General features: G+C 39.3%; 2 protein-coding genes across 2 annotated transcripts in view; both read left to right on the forward strand.

Moving 5' to 3' along the window:
- The window catches only part of LOC138016909 (uncharacterized), a 4517-nt gene extending 993 nt beyond the window's left edge, over positions 1–3524 (forward strand). Inside the window, exons 2-5 of the mRNA XM_068864082.1 lie at positions 1–63; positions 1538–1667; positions 2221–2465; positions 2919–3524. The exon at positions 1–63 is cut by the window's left edge and continues 10 nt beyond it. Of these exons, the coding sequence (XP_068720183.1) occupies positions 1–63; positions 1538–1667; positions 2221–2465; positions 2919–3284 (804 nt within the window). The 3' untranslated portion in view covers positions 3285–3524. The remainder of the gene's footprint in view (positions 64–1537; positions 1668–2220; positions 2466–2918) is intronic.
- Positions 3525–9079: 5555 nt separating this feature from the next.
- Positions 9080–22500, forward strand: part of LOC138016902 (uncharacterized) — a 30477-nt gene continuing 17056 nt past the window's right edge. The window contains exons 1-6 of the mRNA XM_068864075.1: positions 9080–9097; positions 13980–14292; positions 15796–15942; positions 17353–17475; positions 19388–19507; positions 21613–21857. Of these exons, the coding sequence (XP_068720176.1) occupies positions 9080–9097; positions 13980–14292; positions 15796–15942; positions 17353–17475; positions 19388–19507; positions 21613–21857 (966 nt within the window). The remainder of the gene's footprint in view (positions 9098–13979; positions 14293–15795; positions 15943–17352; positions 17476–19387; positions 19508–21612; positions 21858–22500) is intronic.

Here is a 22500-nt window from a genome sequence, read left to right on the forward strand (position 1 = left end):
TGCGATCCCGTGAACCTGGTCTTTCTGAACAACGGACGTTCGTCCAATCTACATTTGCAACAGGTATGTGCTCACTTTGCATGCGGCCAAAAAAAACCCCAGAGGTTTCGATAAGAATGGGACGTTTCTCATAATGGATTGATCTTTTTCGTGTTCCTGTTTGAAAAAATGTTAAAACTATGGTCAGTCAAGATCATGTGAATCTTGGCCATTCTAGCTAGCTTTGAATTTGTTGCATAGAGCTCGATTATTCTTCCTGAATAAAATTCACAAATGGCAGTCGCCGGAAAAAACGAAACAAGAGTGTACTCCATAAAGATTTCAAGAAAAAAAAAGAAGTAAAATGCAATTCAAACAGGGCTAAACGATGCGATTTGGATATGAGGAATCAGAAATTTTTAAATAGGAACCTTCCTTGTTCAATACTCTATGTTGAAATAAGAATAGCGTTTCCGACATGGTTTAGTTGTTGTGGTCTATGCTGAGTACAGACAAGGCTTCTTTGAGGAGAATTGTAACTCATCCATTCCTTGCAGCTGACGCCGGTTTTCACGTGATCTCATCAGTGTAAGCTAATTTGGGGCTTTTTGTTTTGTATTCGACGATGGAATTAGAAGTTTTTCGTCCCAACAGTTGCATATTAAAGTAAACTTATAAACTTAATGGTTACGAAACAAATCGACCGCAGTGATAAAACCATAATGTAGAAAAGACGAAAAAGTCTATTTAGTAAGTTTAAGGTGGTCAATTCCTAGGAAATGCACCCTGAAACTTTGATTTTGGAAAGCTGTAATATGCCAATACTTTTCATGAAAAAGAGCATGTAGCAATTTCGGAGACATTGCAAAATCAGCTTGTGGACTATTCTTGTTTGTTTCCTGTCCCCAAGGCTATTGAACAAATCTAAAGTGGTTCAGCGTTGTCTGTACTCTTATCGACAACGATATTCGTCATCACAGTGGTCAAAATGTTGCGGACTCGCCACTGTGATGACGAATATCGTTGTCGATTAAGAGTACAGACAACGCTGAACCACTTTCGATTTGTTTTTAGCAAAATATTCAACTGCTTTTTCCGCATATTCAGTAAACCGCGCAAAAATACCTGCGAATTAGTAGGCACCGCCCTTGAGGGCACTAAGGGCCCCAAAATCCAAGGCAACATTAGACAGATATTAACACAACATCAAAGCGAGTTCATTAGCGCTAAATTAAGTGGTAGCGACTAGGGATTGATGTATCAGGGAAAGACCAAAGGGAAGCCATTTAAGGGGAACCACAGTTCATTCAAATTTATATTCTCGCTGAAAGTGCAGTGAACGTAAACTAAAGTCACTATGTGATCTTCCCATTCTTGTTCCCAGAGTGGCGATCCTTTTGGCTAGCACCGCGGATTTAGAGCCATGTTATCTTCCCAACCTCAGCTCCCTAGCCACGACCTTGTAAAATGTTTGCACTTTCATTGCTTCTTGTTCTCAAAACAACTAACGGAAGCCATTCCTTCCTGTAAACTAAAAACTTTTCATTGTTTGCTGTAGAATGTTCGCGTCCCGGAATCTTTAGCCACATGTAACTCTGAGAACAAAGGCTTATTGCGCATGGCAAAAACGCATTTAGAGTTCTGTGATGGAAGGGCCTGGGTACGCGTGTCTGAAGAACCTGCAACAGGTCAGTTTTGCGAAGTGAATTTTGATTTCGCAGAGGATAAAAAATACAAACATTAAAAAAGAAAAATTTGATTCAGTGAAAGGATCCGTGATGGAAAGAGAAGACAAAGAAATAAAAATGAATCGAGACGAAGAGAGCTGGGATGGTTGAATAAAAAAGGGAGAGAGGAATGGAACAAATTATCAAAGCAAAAAACAAAAACCTAGGTCATTAAAACTGTTGTTTGTTATTACGCTAAATCTCTGCTCCTCGAGATTTACTAAGCTAGCACTCTGTAATAATCCAATCTACCAAATCCTGCCTTAAATTCTGTTATACGTGGATCAAGTCATGGTCAGTATCCGTAAACCATTTTCTTTCTTTAATTGCAGCAAGTGATTCACAAGTGATTGATTTTTGTCCATAAATGATGAACTAAATGTGTGAGCTCTCGCCCCTGGGAAATTCCCGTTTCGTAGCTCCTTTAACTTATGTCATAAAATTGGCACCTTTCATCGTACCCAAGGGATCAAACCTAAATCGAACCGCTTACGGTGTTTCTTGCATCTTCTAGGCAAGGATTGCTTGGATATCAAGACAAGAGGCCTTTCGCGCGGCGATGGCATATATTTGTTGAACCCGGATGGAGGAAGCCCCTCGAACGCATTCCAAGCATACTGTGATATGACGTCATACAATGGAGGATGGACCATGTGTTACACAACCGATGAGTACGCCAAACCCCGCACCGAAGTCACATACAATTCTAAGACTCCTTATGGAATTGATGGCTACAGGACTGACTGCAACAACATTCCAGTATGTTGCTAGATCAAATGTCGTAATATACCAATAAGAGCACACGTAGTTTATACTTTGTTCGAGGCTAAATAACTCCCAGTTTTCAACATAATAAACACTGACGCCAGTTGTCGACCTCACAGGAAGACCATTCCAAGTTTCTATTTTGAGATCATAGATCTGGTCAAGTACAGTCAGAAACCTCTACCTTCACTGACTTCATTAATAATATTATTTTCCCAAAAAATTGCTGACCAAAGCGATAAATCTAAGAGCATAACAGCCAAACAAACAATATAAAGGACACGCAAAGGAAAGAAGTGCAACCCTTCTAATGAGTAAAAATCTTGCAACCTTGGAAAAATCACAAATTTCCGAGTTAAAACCTATATTTTGATCTTCAGTTGACAAAGTAAGAGTAACTCTGACAAAACACAATCCAAATAACTTATTGTTTTTGTTGTTAATTAGTTTACAGAAATCATGTTCGTCGACCACCAGACTGGAAAAAAAGCTTATTTCAAGCGAAAATCCAAACTCACAGTTAAAGCCGCAGCTCAGTATGGTAAGACTGGAAGTGCTTTAGGATTGTGGGATGCCGTAGGAGCCTCTACTGCCTACTCCTACCAGCTTTTGATCTGCGACATTTCTTTCTACACTGGATTCTTTGTGTCTGGTTTTACTGGTAATTGTTACAAGGATTGTAACGGTTGGTGTAGTGATAGGTCATCGCCGTACTTCCGCACCGCCACCCATTCAGGTCACAAAGGCGTGGCCTTCAACGCCAACGGTCTCCGATCCCTCAGCCCCAGGCTGATGAGCGTTGGATTGCGCTAAAGTGACGCCTACTTTATTTTTCTAAGGGTTTCATAATATAGCCGGGAACTAGCGTGCAAGTCTCAATAAACAAATACTGACAACGGTAGATACTGAAGTCAAGTCATCGGAGAGACAACCTGTTATGTGATTAATAAGAGATAATTTGATTCAGTTCACAACCTAGAAAAATTAGTTTGCAATTGAGACTTTTATTTTCTATAAGGTGTCGGGTAAATAAAGTAATTTCAAAAGAATCATCAGTTTTGGTTTGGCATGATCAATTTGTCCTCCCTAAATCTTCAACTCTAGATTTTAAGGTTCCTTGCGTTTCGCTCTTTCACCTACCTCCTCATGTTTAAAGAGACTAATCTTAATAAGGGCCCCTCACCGACCCGTCAACTGAACCCTTCCCGTCCGACCGACCCGCGTGTTAACAAGGTGCTGGCCTCACTGACCCGCTAATCCCCCTGGGATTAATAAATATTGGTGGGTTTACCGTAAACACAAGCACAGCGACAAATTCGTTGCCTTTGATTCTTACCACCGGTTGTTCTACTCAAGAAGTTTATCACTAGGAGTTTCCTCATGAGGCTCAAGTGTCTGCCATCTTCGAGTGCTTCTAAGGTGGAGAAGAGATAAGAAAGCCGAGATCTTTTCTCGGCAACTTTTAAAAACCAGGTTTTGCTGTGTAATGCACGACCGAGATACGTTTCGTGCATGTATGTCATATAGTAGGCAAGGAGGTGTATGGAGAGAGGGAATAAAGAAACACATGGTCGACTTATGTACATTGTTACAGTGGTGTAGTGTTACGTCATCGCCATACTTCCGCACCTTTTTGACCAACCGGTTCAACTTACAAAGGCGTGGTCTTTAACACCAACGATAACCGATTCGTCAACCCCAGGCCAATGTGCGTCGTTGTGCGATAAAATGGCGCATTTTTTTTCTGAGAGTTTCATAATATAGCCGGAACTAGCGCAAATTTCAATAATCAAATAACGGCAGTGGTAGATACCAAAGTCATGGGAGGGATTTGTAATGTGATTGATAAAAAGAAATGCAATTGATTGGAGATAAACTGATATCATAAATCTGATAATAACCCTAGTGTGAAGATCAGACGTGCATTTTGTAAAATATGTTGGGCCAAAAGAAGTTAATTAAGAAATACGGTAAAACTTTTCACCTTTTTCACGGCTCTATACACTTCGCTCTGTCACATATCTATGTTCGTCACATCGGCCCGCCTTAATTTGTTTGCACATGGTTTGATCTAAACAAGGTTTCCTCTGCATGACAGAATACAGTGAAATACCAAGTTGAATCAAAAGATCATCTGAAAGGCTGTTTCCAGTAGATCGTCCGATTTATTACTTAAAAAGAGACCTCGGGGCCAAGACTGCGACAATTTGTTTGCGAAATGACATGATTTTGATGTTTGATCCAAACTGGTAAATCATCAAAATGAGGATGTTGTAGGTTTTAAATCCGGTCGAGCCAGCTCTCGAGACCTTCAAATACAGGGTGACAAGGTAGCCAAAGGGTTAATACGTAATTTACCAATGCGCATGCGTTCTGTACTAACTCTGCTTACCACATGACCAAGAACAAGGAAAAAAATTCAGAACTATAGACTATCCTTAGTTTTTATTACACTAATAGAGGAGCTACCGTAGTCAAGGGGTTAATCACGTATGGCTCAGGGACCGATTAATCTCTCCCTCTTTGGATCGAAAGTAGCACGGGGGACCCCAAACAGAGTTTTTGCAATTTTTTTTTTCTCAAACCCTTTGATTACTATCTGGCAAAATACGTTCAGCTTTATCCACGGTCCCATCTTATGACGTCATCACTTTTAACGGTCAGGAACAGCTTTGTCCACTAACTTGTGCAGGGAGAAGAGACCCCTCAAAATATACCCGAATGAGCACAATTCAGTCAAGGAGACTCGAGAAACGGCCAAAAAAACCATGTAACACTGACCTGAAATCCGAGTTAGCGAATCTTATCCTTCGTCACACAATACCGCCCTACGGTGCCTAATCTTAAACAAATACTCATGCAAAAATGGCATTTAATCCAGCAACAACCGCTACTTAGCGAAATATTTCAAGATTCCCCGATCGTTTCATACAAAAGGGGCAGATCCTTAAAAGATATACTCGTTCGAGCCAAACTCTAAGCTGGCTAAAACACGTGGATAGGAGTTGTGTAGGCCTGTCACCCCCATTGTTATCACAAAATCTTATCCAATCTGCGTAATCTGCGAGATCCGCTTTCTGCCTTTTCACATGACCTTAATACAATGAAACTTTCATACAGTTCTCTTTATTATTTGGCGTATATTAACGTATGATCATGACTTTGCGCAGGTGAAATCAGTCGTTTTGTTGGAGAAACGTTGTAGGCAGTAACTTTTTTTTCAATGTGACGGATATTCCCAAAATAAAACCAACAAGGACTTCTTCAGTATGTTTAAAGTAAATGCATTTGTATTGTAAGGAATTTTAAAATCAGGCCCCAGTAGTTCGAAGAGTGGATAGCACTATCCACTGGATAAATCACTATTCACTGGCCGATAACTCAATTGGTTTTTCTGGTGTTTATGCACTGGATAATGATTTATCCGGTGGATAGCGCTATCCACCGTTTGAACAACTGAGGCCAGGTAGTTTTAAAAAAGCCTCAGTTTCCAAAGTCAGTTATCGTCCAGCCCAGCAACTCATTGAGGATTTTTAAAATAAAATAAAATGAGTTTTTTATTAACCTGACGAGTATGCAAAAATATTACTCACCGTTCGCTTCTTAAAGGACTTCAAAAAACATCTGCCAGATGAAGCCAGCTATAAGAAACTGAATGGTGGAGAATTTTTTCATCGATTTGAAGATGTTGGCGGTTGCTGTTGACGACCACAGCAGTGATGTATTTTACTAATGTGGTTCAGTTTGCTTGCATCCTATCCGTAAATATCTTTGTCAGCTGATGGACGTGATATGCTGGCTGCACACAATAACGGACAATAACTTTCTCTTTGCCGGAAGGCCCATTTCATAAAACATAAATGAGGACTTGAACTTCCTTAGGTAAGAATAGTTTTGAAGTTCAAGCAATCCTGGCGAAAAAAAAAAAATGAGACTGGAATTGCAGAAATAGAACAGATTTTCAACTTGGTATCTCTAAAAGACTCTGAGGTATTTTGGTAACAGAAAAAATAGTCTTCTTCAAGTACATACAAAGAATTTGCATCTTTTAATTTTATTTGGTCAATTTATTCCGACTAAATCTAAGTCAAAGTAAACAAAAAACTAATTTTTCTCCTCTTCAAATTAAAGAAAACAAAGTACTACGTATAGCATGACAGCGCGGTAGCAAAGAAACTTCACTGGCTATGCATTGCGGACTTAAAAAAACGTTCGTGTCGTAGTTCATGTCAATTTGAACCTGAAGAGCCTTGTTTGAGATTGAACTTCGGAAGCCTAACGAAGAACCAACCTCTGAACGTGTCATTGCAAGCGTTTCTTTACTATACAGAACCGGCAAACAAAGTAATTTCCTAATTATCTTTTTGTACAAAACATCTGTGATGTGTGAACGCTCTAAACATGGCATAAAAATAAACTAAAAAAAATAACAAAGATTGACTGAAAATAAAACGACAGGTAGTATAGACCAAGTTAAGACAGGCATAAAGGGAATATACCAAAAAAATTTAGAAAGCTGTCAGAACGCCAGCTGTCACAGTCAATGAAAGGTGATATGGGGTTGTATTCCACGCCATGAAACTACTCAGTTTGAGATTTTCCTCTCATTTAATAAGTAGTTATTAAAATATAGAAACTTAGTAGCAGCTAAAACACTATTGTAGTTATAAAAACTGCTTATGAGACGAATTTCAAAACCAACATAAAAGACTTCTTGTAAATGCTCTTTCAAATGGCGAGAGTATAGATGCCTTCTTAATTTTATGTGGGATGTTGTTAGTGTATAAGACATTGGTTGAGAGAAAGTGTTTATCACGTCTTGCCCTCTGTCTTTCCATGATAGAAAACACTACCTTTATTCCGGTAGAATTACTCAGAGATCGATCTATTGTAAAGAGCTTTCTCACAGGTTACATGAAAAGTGGAAAGTTGAAAAGAAAGCTTTTTCATTAGCGATCTGGTTACTGTTTGTTTCTCGTTTTCTCCCATGCCTTTGCTCGTGTTTTTTTTTTTTGTTTTTGTTTTTATTCATACCCTTTGATATGTGCAAGTATAGTTAGATGTCACATGAAGTGCATTTAAACTGATAGCATTCAATTTTGACTAAATAAAAAATAAAATTTAAATTAACAAAAATATGTTTTTAATAAAGCAGCTTGTGTAATTTGGACTTCACAAGTTAACAATGCAGAAATCACAATTAATTTAAGGTGGCTGAACACAGTTTTTGATACCTATGTCTCATTTACCTTTTCCTCTAAAACCCGTTATCCTTTGGTCGCCAAACATGGTAGCAAGCAAGTTAGCAACACGAACTTCAGGTTTTTGATAGTTAAGCTGACGTATATGCCGTTGTCATGACAACATGAATAAATACACAAGGGCCTTTAAAATCGGTTTTGATTATTTGCAGAAAATCTGGTCGTTAGATTTTCTTTATAATTTGCATGCAACAAGCTTATAACGATTTTTCGCTGGTTTCAATCCAGTTCGACATATCATGATATCTGTGGTTCACTATGTCAGCAATGGCTAATGAATCGACACAAAACAAAAGTGAACAGCATATTTGAGGTAGGGAAAGTTTATTGCGAGCGAAAGACTTATTTCACCTTAACTTTCGCCATTAAACTCTCTTACTACATAATTGTTATGCATTGCAAAATCGCGTTGTGAACTTGGTGCGCCTGTGAGTGAAATCGAAAACCTTTGCACATTGATTGGTTGATGATCTGAGAAAGCGATGAGTACTGGGAGGAATATGAGAATTGCATCATTGCTAGAAGTATTAATTAACATTACAATCAATTTTAACTGTCGTATTTGGGACACAGTGTCAACCAGGTACAAACTCAACAAAACAATTTCTTTAATGGTACCGTTTGGTGAAAACTAGATAGCCAAAATAACATACAAAACCAGGTTGGTGTAAGGGACAGGAGAAAAGATAAGATAAAAAAAAAAAGTACAACAAAGAAAAGGTGAAAACCGACATGTACATGAGTGGTACTCCATTAGAGAGAGAAACTTAGAATAAAATTACAAACATCGTGAGCGATTACAACCACAACTCCAAATGGAAGCAGTAGGTTGCGATAGAACAATTTGGCTCACTCAATGATGTATCCAATTCAAATCTCTCGGGGTTAAGACTCTCTGTGTATTGCTTTTGCATGATTTTGTAGCTTTCTCACTTGTATGATATGGAAATACTTGAGACAAAACGTTTTATTCCCAACGGATTTGAATTGGGTACAACATTGAGTTAGACGATTTGGCCTATGAACTGGGCCCATAGGCTCGATTTCTGCCACTCACTCGAGTTCTGGGAGCGCTCGCCCATTTTCGTAACAGTGGGTGGTAACCGAGCCTAGTGGGCCCACTGAGAAAACAATTCGGACCGGAAGTTGTTCCCAGGCCCAGTGAACTAACACAACGATAACATGCAAGCTGTTACATTAACGTACTAAGCAGATGTTTTATTGCTCTTCAGGTCTTTATAGCCATATAAATGAAGCTTTCTGTTGTTGTTGTTGTGAGCTGAGCTGTTGTTATTGTTGTGTTGTGGGTTCCTGCAGGGAATTCTATGGACCTCCGCTGAGAAAAAAATGGCCGTAGGAGAAAAGGTGACAGTTTAAACAGATTTGACTGTAGATGATTATGATTAGTAAAAATGATTATGCTAAAATATGTGATCGGCTTAACTCCACTGTTTTCAACCAGCAATGGAGACTTCCACTCCACTCGCGCGGTTTATTTGCTCTATTTGTGATTTTCTTTAAAAGCGCTAGTTGCCGTTATGCTTTTGGTCAAATTAACTTGAAGCCACTTTTATTTACTAGATTTAAGTCTCAATTTTGGATTTTTCTTCAGAACTCCTTACACAGGCTCAAAACAATACTCAGGTAATAAAGGCCCTTATTCATATTTGATGAAATGGGTGTTTCGTCAGTTGACATTCGGCAGCTGACAAAGTTGTTTATTAATAAGATACATCGAAAACAACTGAGGCAAAATATACTAGGGAAGTCTTTAATAAGAACCGCTGCTACGAACCTCGACCGATACGACTGAATATTTTTCCACAAAGGTCCGATCAGAGCTGGCTACAGATTGCGCATGTTCCAATCAGAGCTGGCTACAGATTGCATATGTTTCTTGAAGTCCTAATAAGTCACGTTAGCGAACAGTAAGTAATCATTGTTTCTCTATATGGGCGAATTCAAAGCGTAGCTTTTGAAAATAAATCACAGTATAGCTTAGTTGGAAGGAATTTGATTTTGACAAGACTTTTTACAGTGCAAATATACTGGAATTCGAACGTAAAACTCTTATTACACCCGATGTCTTTGAGCGGCTACTTCTACTAACTTGGAAACTGCCATCTTCAAATTTCTTGGACTGCTTTATTTAATTTAACTGTGACTGAGCGATTGATTTCACCTGCACAAGTTACTTTTCTGCTTTGCAGGGGAAAATTCACAGCGGTAGCTATACAGAGCTAAAATGCCGTCGATAAGGCCGGGACAGCAAAGGGAAAAAAACTGGGGTAGCAACTCCCCTTTCGTTCCAGAATGTCTTCCTTTTAGCGCGGAAAATGAAGATTTGCCATGTTTGTCGTGTTGGGAAAACTGGATTTCATTTCATCCTCTAACTTATTGAAATTCTGTTTTTTTTTATCGCAATGCCCAAACCGTTTCTTTTTTTTTGCCTCCAAAACGAAAGATTTTGCCTCCGAAACGAAAGATTTTAGTTTTGAGTAGACTAAACATGAAATGCATTATTAATTTTCTGTGTAGGGTGTTTGCCAGCATCCATTTTGCTGTTATAGGCTTTTACTGCTGTTGATTTCTCACCATGATTGAGCAAAAATACAACTTTGCGTTTGAAACTCCTATTTCCCTGTTTTCTTCTCGTGTTCCAAGGAAACGACCATTTATTAGAAAAATCGTTGTATTTCAAAAAATGCTTATATGTAAGAAGTGTTTGCTTATAACGTCTCACATGTCACTGAGTCAGTTAATTGTTTAGCAGCTGCTAAAGCGTTTCACTTAAAAGACAGTCTTTTGTGTCGTTGTTTTTCTATAAATTTCCCTCGTCGAGCCTCTTTAATTTCAACACAGCGGCGATTATAAGACAATCTGGAGAATAATTTTTTTAGTATAATTTCTCAAATTCTTCACTGTAAGGAATGTGATGAATACCAAGAAATCGCGAGACAGCCATGCACTTTGAAAATGTATGCTTTAAACTGCATGATCACTTAACGAGGGACCCACGATTCGATAATGCAGCAAGAAATAAAGTAATTCTTTACCAATCTCTTTAACCATAACATCAGCTAGAAATCCCTACTAGAGAAGTTTAAATATTTAATCCGGGTAATTAATCAACTAAACGTGCACTTAAGCTAAGTATTTCTTTCTTTTTGACTGAGCTAATTCTTTTTGCTAAAGTTTTAAGAATTGTACTTACTTATCAGCTGAATTACAGTGAAATTGCCCAACGCATGCAGTGTTCATTCAATTAAAGTTGCAACAATTTTAGCAAAGTTGCGTTTGGGTTTCTTTAAAATCTTGATTATGCTATTGTTTTCACCACAAGAGTGTCAATTATCGGTTTTTCCGCTTTGGCTAAGCCGGAAGCTTTTGGGAGATCTAGTACCGTGTGTTCAAATTAGCAAGTCAAAGTACAGCTTTATTCATACAGGCAAGACCATTCAGTGCTAACGCTAGTATCCCGGCGTAGGAGACACGTTGCATCCATATAAAATTTACAAGAAATCTAAAGGTACAACTATAGTAAAAATAAATATGCAAAAGACAACTACGATACGAGTAAGATAGGAATACTTAAACCTCAAACGAGAATAACTGAATTCATTAAAATTTGATAAATGAAAAACTATTCCGCGCGGCGGGAGAAAATGTTGTTTGAGAGGTTTTGCCCAAACGGCAAACGGCAAATGTGAAACTGAATGGAGAGTGGCGTTATGCAGAAAGTAGTTTGATCATTTTGGCCCACAATTGGCCTCTTAACTAGATATATTGAGCTGCTTCGCAAAAGAAAGGAAAATACGGCGGCCCGTCAAAGAGACATGGCATTTCGTGATCAATTTTCCTGCTTCAAATTTTCAAACTCGAAATTTTGAGTTTACAAACTGGTCAGTGTAAAATACAAACTGCAGACAAGGGGTAAAATGAAGAATAAGGTTACAATGTAACTGTTGAAAAAGCCCAAACTTTTCAGAAGTGCTAACCTTAGGCACAAAACAATATTTAGACTTTAACTGTTAGCATTTCTAAAAGGTATGGGCTTTTTCAACAGTTAGATTATAACCTTAGTCTGCATTTCACCCCTAGTCTGCAGTCTGCATTTCATACTGACCAGTTTACAAACTCGAAATTTCGAGTTTGTGAAGCCAAAATTTTGTGCTTGTGAACTCAAAATTTCGAGTTTGTGAACACAAAATCTCGAGTTGAAATTTTGAAGCAGGAAAACTGATCACGAAATGCCATGTCCCTTACGGGCCACCGAAGAAAAACGTAGAATAAGGGCATTTATGTGTTTCTAGGAAAGAGTAACCTGTCGTTGGGTTTGGTTATGACGTCATCGTGCGACCGTCCGTCCGTACGTCGGTACCTTCAACTTTTCATGTAAACACGAAGTATCACACTGATGGAACCCTCCTGGAACCCCGCCTTTTTTGGGCGGGAAGTTGCATGGCCATGCAGCGTACGGCATTTGATATTGGCTTTTAGTAGCTCATTAATAAGACAGTCAAGCAAAAATTTATTTTGGAGACAACCAAAAGCAAGCTAAGATATCGTACAACGAGGAAAGAAGCGATAAAGAGAGAGAGATAAAAAAGCAGTAAGCAGTCGACGAGAAGGCGATGCAAAACGTGAAAGAGATCGACTGAGAGCGCAAGAAAACAAGCGAAATATCAATGACACACAACGGGAGAGAGAGCAAGAAAGACCGCGAATAACGAGACGAATATTTAATTTAGTGACGAGAAAGAGAAAAGAGAAAGCTCGAGCACGAGAAAACAGGCTGAATAATGGTGACGAAAAAGCTACAAAGAGCACGTGAAAATAGATTAAATTTATGGTAAGCAGTCTGGACTTGTCGTATGGTAAGCGGACTAGTTGTAAAAATATCTGAACACAAAAACGTAAATATATAATAATAATAATAATAATAATAATAATAATTGAGAAGCTCCGCTTTTAGGCTCGCCTAAATATCTACAATGTCTTTCTATAAAGTGCCGTAACTAACCAGATTTCGAGTGGTGATGTGCATTAGGCAGCATCTTAACTATTAAATGTGCAAGAGCTGTGTATATAGGTAACCTCTTTTTAGTCTTTCTGTGCCTTTTGGTATAGTTAAGACAAAAAAACCGGATGAAGTCATAAACAAAACAATGAGCTTGGCCTCTTGGAATGAGCGCCATTTTTACAATGCAATACAATACATACTTAAAGGGGCTATTTACAAGTGCAGCTGGGAAGTTGAACCAGGGACTACCAGGATCACATTCGACGAGTAGGCAGAGCGGGTCTTGAACCTGGGACCTCCGGATCTCAAGGCAAGCGCCCTAACCACTGGGCCACTGGGCAACGACCAACTCAAGCAATCCATTGCCTAAGATGAACCCTTTTAGACAGAATTATCCGGGTAGAGCTCTATTGTAGTCTTGGTCGTGTTGTCAAGGACTGCTCCATTCAACTTTACTAAGTAATCGAACAACGACTAAAATTATTGTGTTAAAACCTACACTACAGGTATTGATGTCTCTTTTGTTCGTGCAACCTCTAACGCAGCCCAGTAAACTTACTCTATATGCCACTTCCTTATACACAAAGTCCGCGTGAAATTAAATATTAAAGACGATGTCTGAGCATGTAAAACTGGTCACGCAGGATATTCCCATCAATGAAGCTTTAGTCGCTCTCTTTAAGCCTCGGAGGCAGAAAAAAGCTATAAATTTTTAAACATTCGAAAAAAGTTTAATCTTTTCAGTTGTTACTTTCCACGCTCGCCTACATACCATTGAAGCGTATATAGGACCGTTTGTCAGAAGTGCCTCCTGTTAATCGAATGTTGCCTTACAAAATCACCAGTCAAACACAGGACAATTTGTTTACATGTTAGGGTTACTTTTCATAATGCCAAACAAATGCGACAAAGTTCAGTTAATTAAAATTACTGACCGCACGTAACCTAGAACTGTCAATCAACTGAACATACTTGGAAGTCTACAGCACGTGTATAATTAACAGTTGGCCACTTGCGACGCGAGGTGAAATTGAATTTGTTGCCACTGAAGACAAACTTATTTGGTGTTCAGATAATGAAATCAATGCTATTATCCGATTACACATGGTTATGTTTTCCACCCCCTCTCTACACATCGAACAGCCACAACCAAGCCAGCTTCTTAAGCCCCATCAGTTTACATAAAATTTGAACTTTTCTGTACCATTTCAAACTTGTTTTCAGGACATGAGACATCTGTTATATTTTGGGGTCATTGGTCAACTGCTTGCCCGAGCGGCCACTCAACAATGCCATAGTTCTGGATCTCAAATGTCAATATCTGGAAGGATGTTGCAGAAGCATATTTATAAGACGATGCCAGCAGATCTTGGACTCATGTGCCTGCCGGAATGTCGAACAGATAATCGATGTCAAAGTTTTAACTTTGTGTTGTCACTACGCATGTGTGAGTTTAGTGATCGAACGAAGGAAGCCTGTCCCAACGACTTTGTTCCTGATCCTGACAGATATTACTTCACTCGAGAGCAAAACAGGGGTAATAAAGGATTTTTATCACTTCACTCAACAGTTTTTCAACCTTAGCAATACGGGGCAAGTAATGTAATAAAAGAGTTGAGATTCGGACGGCAACCTGAAGTAAACATTTTGCTTGCGATGAAAGTAGTGTCTTCCAGATTTTAAAACTAATCATCGATATCTCTAATGCATGGAGAAAAGATACTTAGCAATATAAATGTGGTTGTGTGAAGACAAATTAAAAGGGAAAACAGCTCACTTACGGTCGTCGTCTGCGTCTCAAAAACATTGCGTGCCAAAGCTCCCTAATGATCATAATAAACTTTAAAGAGGTTAAGCATGACGTTTACCCCAAACGGCAATTGTAGTGAGTGAAATTAGCTAGGGTTTTGCGAAAAAATGTAAGAACCCCGCTTGATATTAGCTCATTTCTGTCCTGTTAGTTAGCTCCAGATATGAAGTAACTTCTCAAAGGAAGGAGGCAAGTTAAAATGAGAGTACTTTCACGCTTTTACGATAAGCAGGAGCCTGTCGATTGCCGTAAACGTCAAGCTTAACCTTTCTTTTATTTAAGGTATTTAGTGGCACTAATAGGCCAGTTACGTATTCTGACGGTTGGACTGGATCTAGCATGAAATGGAGGCTAATGCGGGCAAATTAATTTGCATTTGAAAAGATTTGCCCGCATTAGCTTCCATTCCATGCTATATGCAGTCCAGCCGTGAGAATTCGAAAATGGTCTATTGGAGACACTGCACAGGAATCAAATCCAATGAAATCAAATCGTAGGTTGGTTTTCGAGGAGAGGGGACCGTGGCAAACTCTGGAATCGAACCCGACCCACATTTGCGATTTTATCCCCTCCTTTCCCTCCCCATGTTCCCGTATTTAGGCAAGTTTTTGCGGGTTATGGAAGCTACACGAGCGGACATTTGCACGATCGTGTGGAGGGAAAGGAAAATAATTTTATTTAAGTGTCTAGTCTTCTAACGCTGGAGCACTAATTGGGGGACACTATAAACTGAAATCAACAAAGAGAGAGGAAAACCGGAGTAAAACCTCTCGGTGCAGAGTAGAGAACCAAAAACTTAACCCACATATAACGCCGCGCGAATCTGAAAATCGAACCCCAGCCACATTGGGCGAGTGCTCTCACCACTGCGCCATGCCTGCACCCCAATCAATCCTAACACCAGTCAACCTTCATTTTTAACACTAGAATAACATGCACTGGAAGGTCTCAGAAGATCTACTGAAGCGTTTCTCGCTGCGTAAGAAATGCCTGTCAAAAACCGCGAAAACCTAGCCTAAAGGTGTAAGCAGATTGCATTCGCGCTAGCAAAAGTATTGTTTAATTTACTTCACAATCCCTATTGACAATTTCATTGCCAAATACCTCTTTATATACTTTTAACATTTTCGTCAAGTTTCCTCTGAAAATGTCGCCATGAAGACTACGAAACGTCGGTTGTATTATGTATTGTCGCTTGCTTAAATTTTTTCGGCTTTGTTTCGATTTCAGCCCCTCTCGGTTCTATCCCTGAGTTGGCAGCAGTATCGTGCAAAGAAATAAAGGCTAGTGAAAGAGAAGCGGTCAGCGGAAGATATTGGCTGTCAGGCGTTAAACCTAATATGGTAGTATTTGCATTTTGTGACATGCAGACGGAAGGTAAAAACCGTGCTCTTAATCTTAGCCTTGATAAAACAATGTTTTCTGTAAAGGGTCATGTGAGATTTTAAAGTTCTTTCAAAAGGGAGGGAACTGTCGGGTGCTAGTGGTTGTGCTAGTGTCGGCGGTGTCAAAAGAAATTTCGCGAATGATTTTGCGCTTTGCTAATGATTGGCTAAAAATTTCGCCCCAACTGGTCATTTACCTCAACCTCGTTTTCAAAACTACTCTAAGTGTGAAATCAGTTTTCATTAAGGGCCGATTTACACGGTGCGATTTTGGCGCATGCGACAAGCTTACGACAGGCCTAAGTCACGACTTCCAATTGTCGAAGCGTTTTAAAACACGTCTTAAACACTGCTTAAAATGCTGCGACATTTTCTCCGACTTACACGGCAATACGGTAAACGAGTTGTAAACCTGTCGTAAGTTTGTCGCATGCGACAAGAATCGTACCGTGTAAATCGGCCCTAAGATTAAGAGTACAATCAATTCCATGAAAAAATCGCATTTGATCTGGGAACCCGGCGACGCTGTCGTCGGATTTGCTTGCTCTTCAGCTTCTGAGACTGTGAAATAAATAAATGAATAAATATATATATATATATATATATATATATGGAGACCTTACAAGTCACATTGTATAGGGAAATTTGTTAACTGCTCAAGGCTATCGTTTTATAATAAGTCACCCGAAAATAAAGTACTGAACATTTAATTAAAGGGCATTGCATAATTAGTTACCTCTGAAAATTTGAATCGGATATGCCAGATAATCTCTGAGCAATGATGGGTTGAAAATTCGAACTTTTACAAAGAATGCATTGGGATCAAGCGCTTTTTGCACCCAAAAATTTATCAGTTGTTGGTGGCTAAAGACTGCACTATGTAAATTTCAGGATGCCTTCTGTGAGTAAACATGTATGTTAATAAAGCAAAACGTCAGCAAAGTTCTAATATGTTTTAGATCAGTTTATTTTTATGTTTATACATTTAAATATATGGGAGTGGATAGGTGTTCCCAATTAGCTTATTATGTAGCTAGATACATGAAAGACCCGAAAATAATAAGAATTGTATTGATTGATTGATGAAAAAATATATATATCCTGACTGCGGTTTTAATGACTCTAACGAGAATTATTGTCCTAGTTGCGAAGGGACCTTGAAAAATTCTCGACTTGACGGGACTCAAACTTAGCCGGTCATCGTCCGATTGCACTGCACTGCTCTACCATGTCAGCTAATAAACACGTACAGACCGATTGATTTTATTTTCCAATTATACAGTCGGCATATTGTCTGTCCCTTTAGTTATTTGCCAACTTCATTCTTGCATTACGGTAACCTATTGGAAACTGCATCGATGGTTTAAACAGGATACAGGATACAGTGCGCCTTGTTTTGCAGATATTGATGAATGTTCAGCTTCTCCCTTGGTCTGTGATGAGAATGCTGTATGCAGCAATACCCTTGGATCTTATCAGTGCAGTTGCAAAGCAGGATTCACTGGTGACGGAAAATCGTGCACAGGTGAAAATAAATAAAATGTTAAGTTACCTCAAAGCGGTTTCCAGCTGATTGAATGTAAATGCTCGTTAATTGGCTTTTACATGAGTACGTATTGCGATTTTCCACCAAAATCTCGTGAAACATTCTCAGCAAATTTAAGATAAAGCAAATCAATTATGACTTGCGCGCACACGTCTATAATTAGCGGCGTGTATCTGCTTTGCGTAGCGATTGGCTCCTAAGATTGTCTGCGTTTGTTGTGATTGCCTTTTATTGGTATTACGGTAAATATATGGAAACTATTCTGGTCAATGCGAAAAATGAGGGTATGCAGGTTAAATAACTTTTCCCGCGGCTGGCGATGGTAAAATAGGCGGCTGTGATCGCATCGAAAACCCAAGACAATCGCAAGAGCCTGATCAAAGGATAATCGGACGCAGGTAATAGGTTTTATAGACGGCGAAAGACCGCCGCTAATTGGCTTTTATTGAAACGCCCGGGTCTGCTAATCTTGCATTATCACACGTATCCGAGTAAACAACAAGCAAACAAACAAAAGAACAGTAGCGCGAAAAAAAGGAAACAAAGAAACAAACAAATTAAATAAAACGCTGAGTGCTCTGCCATTTCCGTTCGTTTTAAGTATTTTGACATCTACTTCGGTGATATGCGCTGTCTATACCCCTTGCCACGCCCTTGTGTTAAGACCGGATGTTGAAGGAGATCATGCTAACCGCTTAACAATACCTTCCCCACGACACGAATATCTGACCATTTGCAATCTCAACCTCTTTATAATTTTCGTCCTGACAGCCGTTTACAGTTCCGAGTTCGCCGTATGGGAATAGTTTCTCACTTTTTCAACGAAGCACGTGCATCGATCACGACGCCATGTTTGTTTATGACGACGCATTGGTTCACGGGTGTTGTTGGTAATTTTTATAATCTCGCAACTGAATCAAATAAACCTCTCATTTATCGAGATAACTCTTAAAGAAAAGTAAAATTAAAGTCAAAACGTGAGTTAAAGGTTTAAAACTATATAGCTAGCGAAAAACTCTGCCTTCATTCACCGGCTTACTGCTACATAGACGTGAACCTCAACCTCAAATGGTCACGTGACTTTTAGACGATTGCGGTTTACGGTGTTACAGAGACTAACACATATCGTGCATTTTACCCTTCGACACACCCATCCGAAAAATTGTTTTTTTTGCCCTGAGCGGGACTCGAACCCACGTCTCCCTGATTACTAGTCGGGCATGCTAAGCCACTACACCATCAAGGCCACCACGCTGGCAACGCAGCAGATTAATGGGGCGACTTTAGCAACGTGGGGATTCCTAGGGCCCAACTTTTCTTCACTTGAGTGTATATACACACTTGAGTGTGTTAGTCTCTGTAATGTAGTCTATACCTTTCATTGCCTCGAAATCTCTCACTTGCGGTTTACGGTGAACAAAGAAAAACGTCAGTCCTAGCCTATTGCATTAGTGGCTGCGTGTGACTTGCTTCCACTACATAAAGGAACTGGGAACTAGACTTGATATTGGTTTCAGTCATTTCGCTACCAGTTGTTTCGCCACCACATTGTGACCAGTCCAGGAAAACTACACATCGCGAGACTACCTGGTGGCAGTTCTTTTCACGTTAACGTAAAAAAGGAAGAAAGAAATTGAGAAGGAAAGCGGCGACAGTAAGACCCGTACGGTATCCTTTTTCTCGAAAGATGTCAGCGCTTGAGATGGTTAACTGACGTTTATGTCACGTACAACATTAAACCCGGTAATTTCGAAACGTCCTTCTCTTTTGTCCGCGTCGATTCTAAAGTTCGATCTCTCGTGCAAAAGCTCTTCATTTGTCTCCATCAAGCCAATCACAACAGCAAACCACACTGCCCTGACGGCTATGTATTTTTTTCTTAATTAAACAGATATCAACGAATGCAATGCTTACCCTTGTGACCCCAATGCTGTCTGCAGGAACAAGGAGGGATCTTACAAGTGTTACTGTGGGATCGGATTTACTGGAGATGGGAAAAATTGTCAAATGGGTGAGATCGCAAAATAATATAGTAATATGCCCATTCTAGAAAGCGGTGCGAAATTAGAGTCACCAATATATGTTCCATTTCTGCATAGCCGTTTCTTCTACAAGAAGAGGGGGTAAACCCAAACTCATTTTGTTTTGAACGCGACAGCTACTAAGTAAAATCCCAGATGTCATAGCTCCTTTTCTTGGCCAAACCTAGTTCCAGTACCTTCAATTAAAGATTTGGGTATCATACTAGACTCAAACCTTACATTTAATGAACATGTTAACTCAATGACTTTGTCCCTTCCTACTACTCTGTGCTAGATAAGCAGAGTCAGACATCTATTTTTTAAATCCGTACTTTTCACCATTTTGAATTGCTTTGTTTTTAGTAAGCTTTCTTATTGTTCTACCGTATGGTCTGGCACATTTAAGCAGAACATTGATAAATTACAGCTTCCACAAAACTTTGCTGCTCGCTTGTTAACTAATACTAGGACGTTTGACCATATCTAACCAGTCTTGCGGGATCTGGGCTGGTCCTCTATCAAACAACAGCTGTTAGTACGTGATGTCACCCAGCTATAAAAGCAGTGAATGGGCTTGTGCCCTCCTACATAAATAGCTACATCAGGATAATAACAGGAATCCATAGTTATAATACCAGATTCAGGGAAAACCTAGACGTTCCTTTCACTACCGATCTATCAACACTTGGAACTCGCTAAGTGCAAACACAAGAAATATTAGTGAAACACTCACTACTTTTATATTATGTGTGGTGTAAAATTAGAGCTATGTCACACTGAGAACTAGAGGTCTGAATGCACGACTACAATAGTTTTTAGAGTTTTTATTAGTCAATAACATATGTAATAATTACATTTGTAAACTATAGCCAGTCTTTTCTTTTTGTTCTTCAAATTTGTAAATTATATCGGAAGAGCCACTTGCTAAAGATTTAAAAAAGATCCTGTACTGTATTGAGGTGGAGAAGTGTGGATGGAGTGAAAAATCCCGGCCTCATGAGAAACGCCACCAGCAATTATATACTGTATCCCTAGGTTTCAATCTCAAGTACTCTTAGATTGCCATTTCATCAAGAGTTAATTACGCAAAAGAGAAGTTAACAGGACATATAAGATAAACGACAGACTGAGTAGACTCCTAGTGTCTTTAAATTTTGACAACAAATGAACAAAAACCAAGATCTTAAGTGACAGTTATATTTCCGTATAAGCTATAACATCATATGCATCAGACTAAACATTTAGCCTTTATCCATAATTTATTCAATTTATCGGATACTTTAAATAACATCACCACAACAACTATTTCTGGCAACAATGAATACGCAATCAATGTAGTTCAGAATATTAACACCACGGTGTTAGATTATGACGACAATTGGAACCTGCTATTGTATAAAGAGGCCTTCCATATCAAGCGCCAATCGCCATCACTTAACAATAGATTAAAATCCAGCAGTGAACTCTGCCTGTTCTCTTGAGTATACATCTTGTAACTATTTAAGCTCTTAATTTTTGTGTGCATTTTCAGTCTGATGATGGTATAGCTTATACCGAAATATAACTGTCACTTAAGATCTTGGTTTTTGTTCATTTTTTGTCAAAATTTAGACATGATGAATCTACTCGGTCTATCGTTTATCTTATATGTCCTGAAATTATCATCAGGTTCTGGCTTTTAGAACTTAACAGGGAGATCGCTCATCCATTGGCTAAGAAGACAATCGTAATCACAGTGGCATTTCCAAATATGGATGATCCAAGATTACGACAACCCCTGACAGGGTTTCTGAGTTGCAAGCTGCAAGTCTTTTCTCACCCAAGAAGATCAACTGACCGAGGCTTCTCGCGGTCGCGATCGGTTCCAAACCTTTAAAACGAACTGCCACTCGAGCTGCGATATCGATGCTCAACCTCAGTTGACATTATTAAATCAAAATTCAAATATTTTTTTTCACAAAAAAGGCTTATTTTTGATATTTATACGCTTTTAGTTCTTTTTAGTGTCTACTTTAAGTTTCTTTTAAATTGAAAACTTCAAACATTTTTGTTGCCATGGGCTCCAGCTTAAAATTACTGCTATTTCTTTCTTCAGGGCGAAATTGTAAAGAAATCAAGGAATCGCGTCCATCTCCAGGGGATGGTTTGTACTTGCTGGACCCAGATGGAGGCAACCAATCCAACGCATTCCAAGCCTATTGCGACATGACGTCATACAGTGGAGGTTGGACCATGTGTTACACTACCGATGACAAAGCAGATCCAAAGGACAACGTCAAGTATGATTCGCAAAAACCTTACGGAACCAATGGGTATTCAACAGACTGTAATAACATCCCAGTAAGTATATTTAGTTTTCTTCACTTGGTTACCGCACACCGGTAGGTCTCACTCTGTCACTCACTGTTGAGCATTTAAACCGCAAGGTACAACATAAAAATCGAGCAACTTACCCCTTGCCCTTATCATACCTTTTTCTCTGTCTAACGCCAAGCTATTTTAGTTGTCAATAGAGACCGGTTAAGGGGTCGGGAAGGATTTAAGGTGGAGTGACTGTGGAATACTTCAATTGCGAAGGGCACTTCCACTAGATTAATTAATTCAAAAGAATCGATATGCAGATTGCTTCGGAGCAAGAGGCGTCCACGTTGATCCTTGGTGACTTTAACGTCTGTTTCGACTTCCCCCTGATCCATGTAGCTATAGCTTTAAATACCCGTAAAATGGCGCCCTGAAAGAGGGAGATGAGGGAGGGGGGGGGGGGTGGGGGGGTATGGGCGCACTGTCGGCTTCCATTGATACCAGACTCATAGCTGAAGGAGCCATTGACATTATGATAAAAATGACTTTAACTTCAAAAGATATTTCAAAAGAATTGGCAAGGAGCAAAGTGCAGGTCATTGGTTAGGATGCTTGGCTTGAGATCTGTATAACCAAGGTTCAAGACCCGTTCTGGCTTTTCCTTGAATATGACCCTCGTAAT

This window comes from Montipora capricornis, chromosome 9 (genome assembly GCF_036669925.1).
Source record: "Montipora capricornis isolate CH-2021 chromosome 9, ASM3666992v2, whole genome shotgun sequence".
In the NCBI taxonomy this organism is placed as follows: domain Eukaryota; kingdom Metazoa; phylum Cnidaria; class Anthozoa; order Scleractinia; family Acroporidae; genus Montipora; species Montipora capricornis.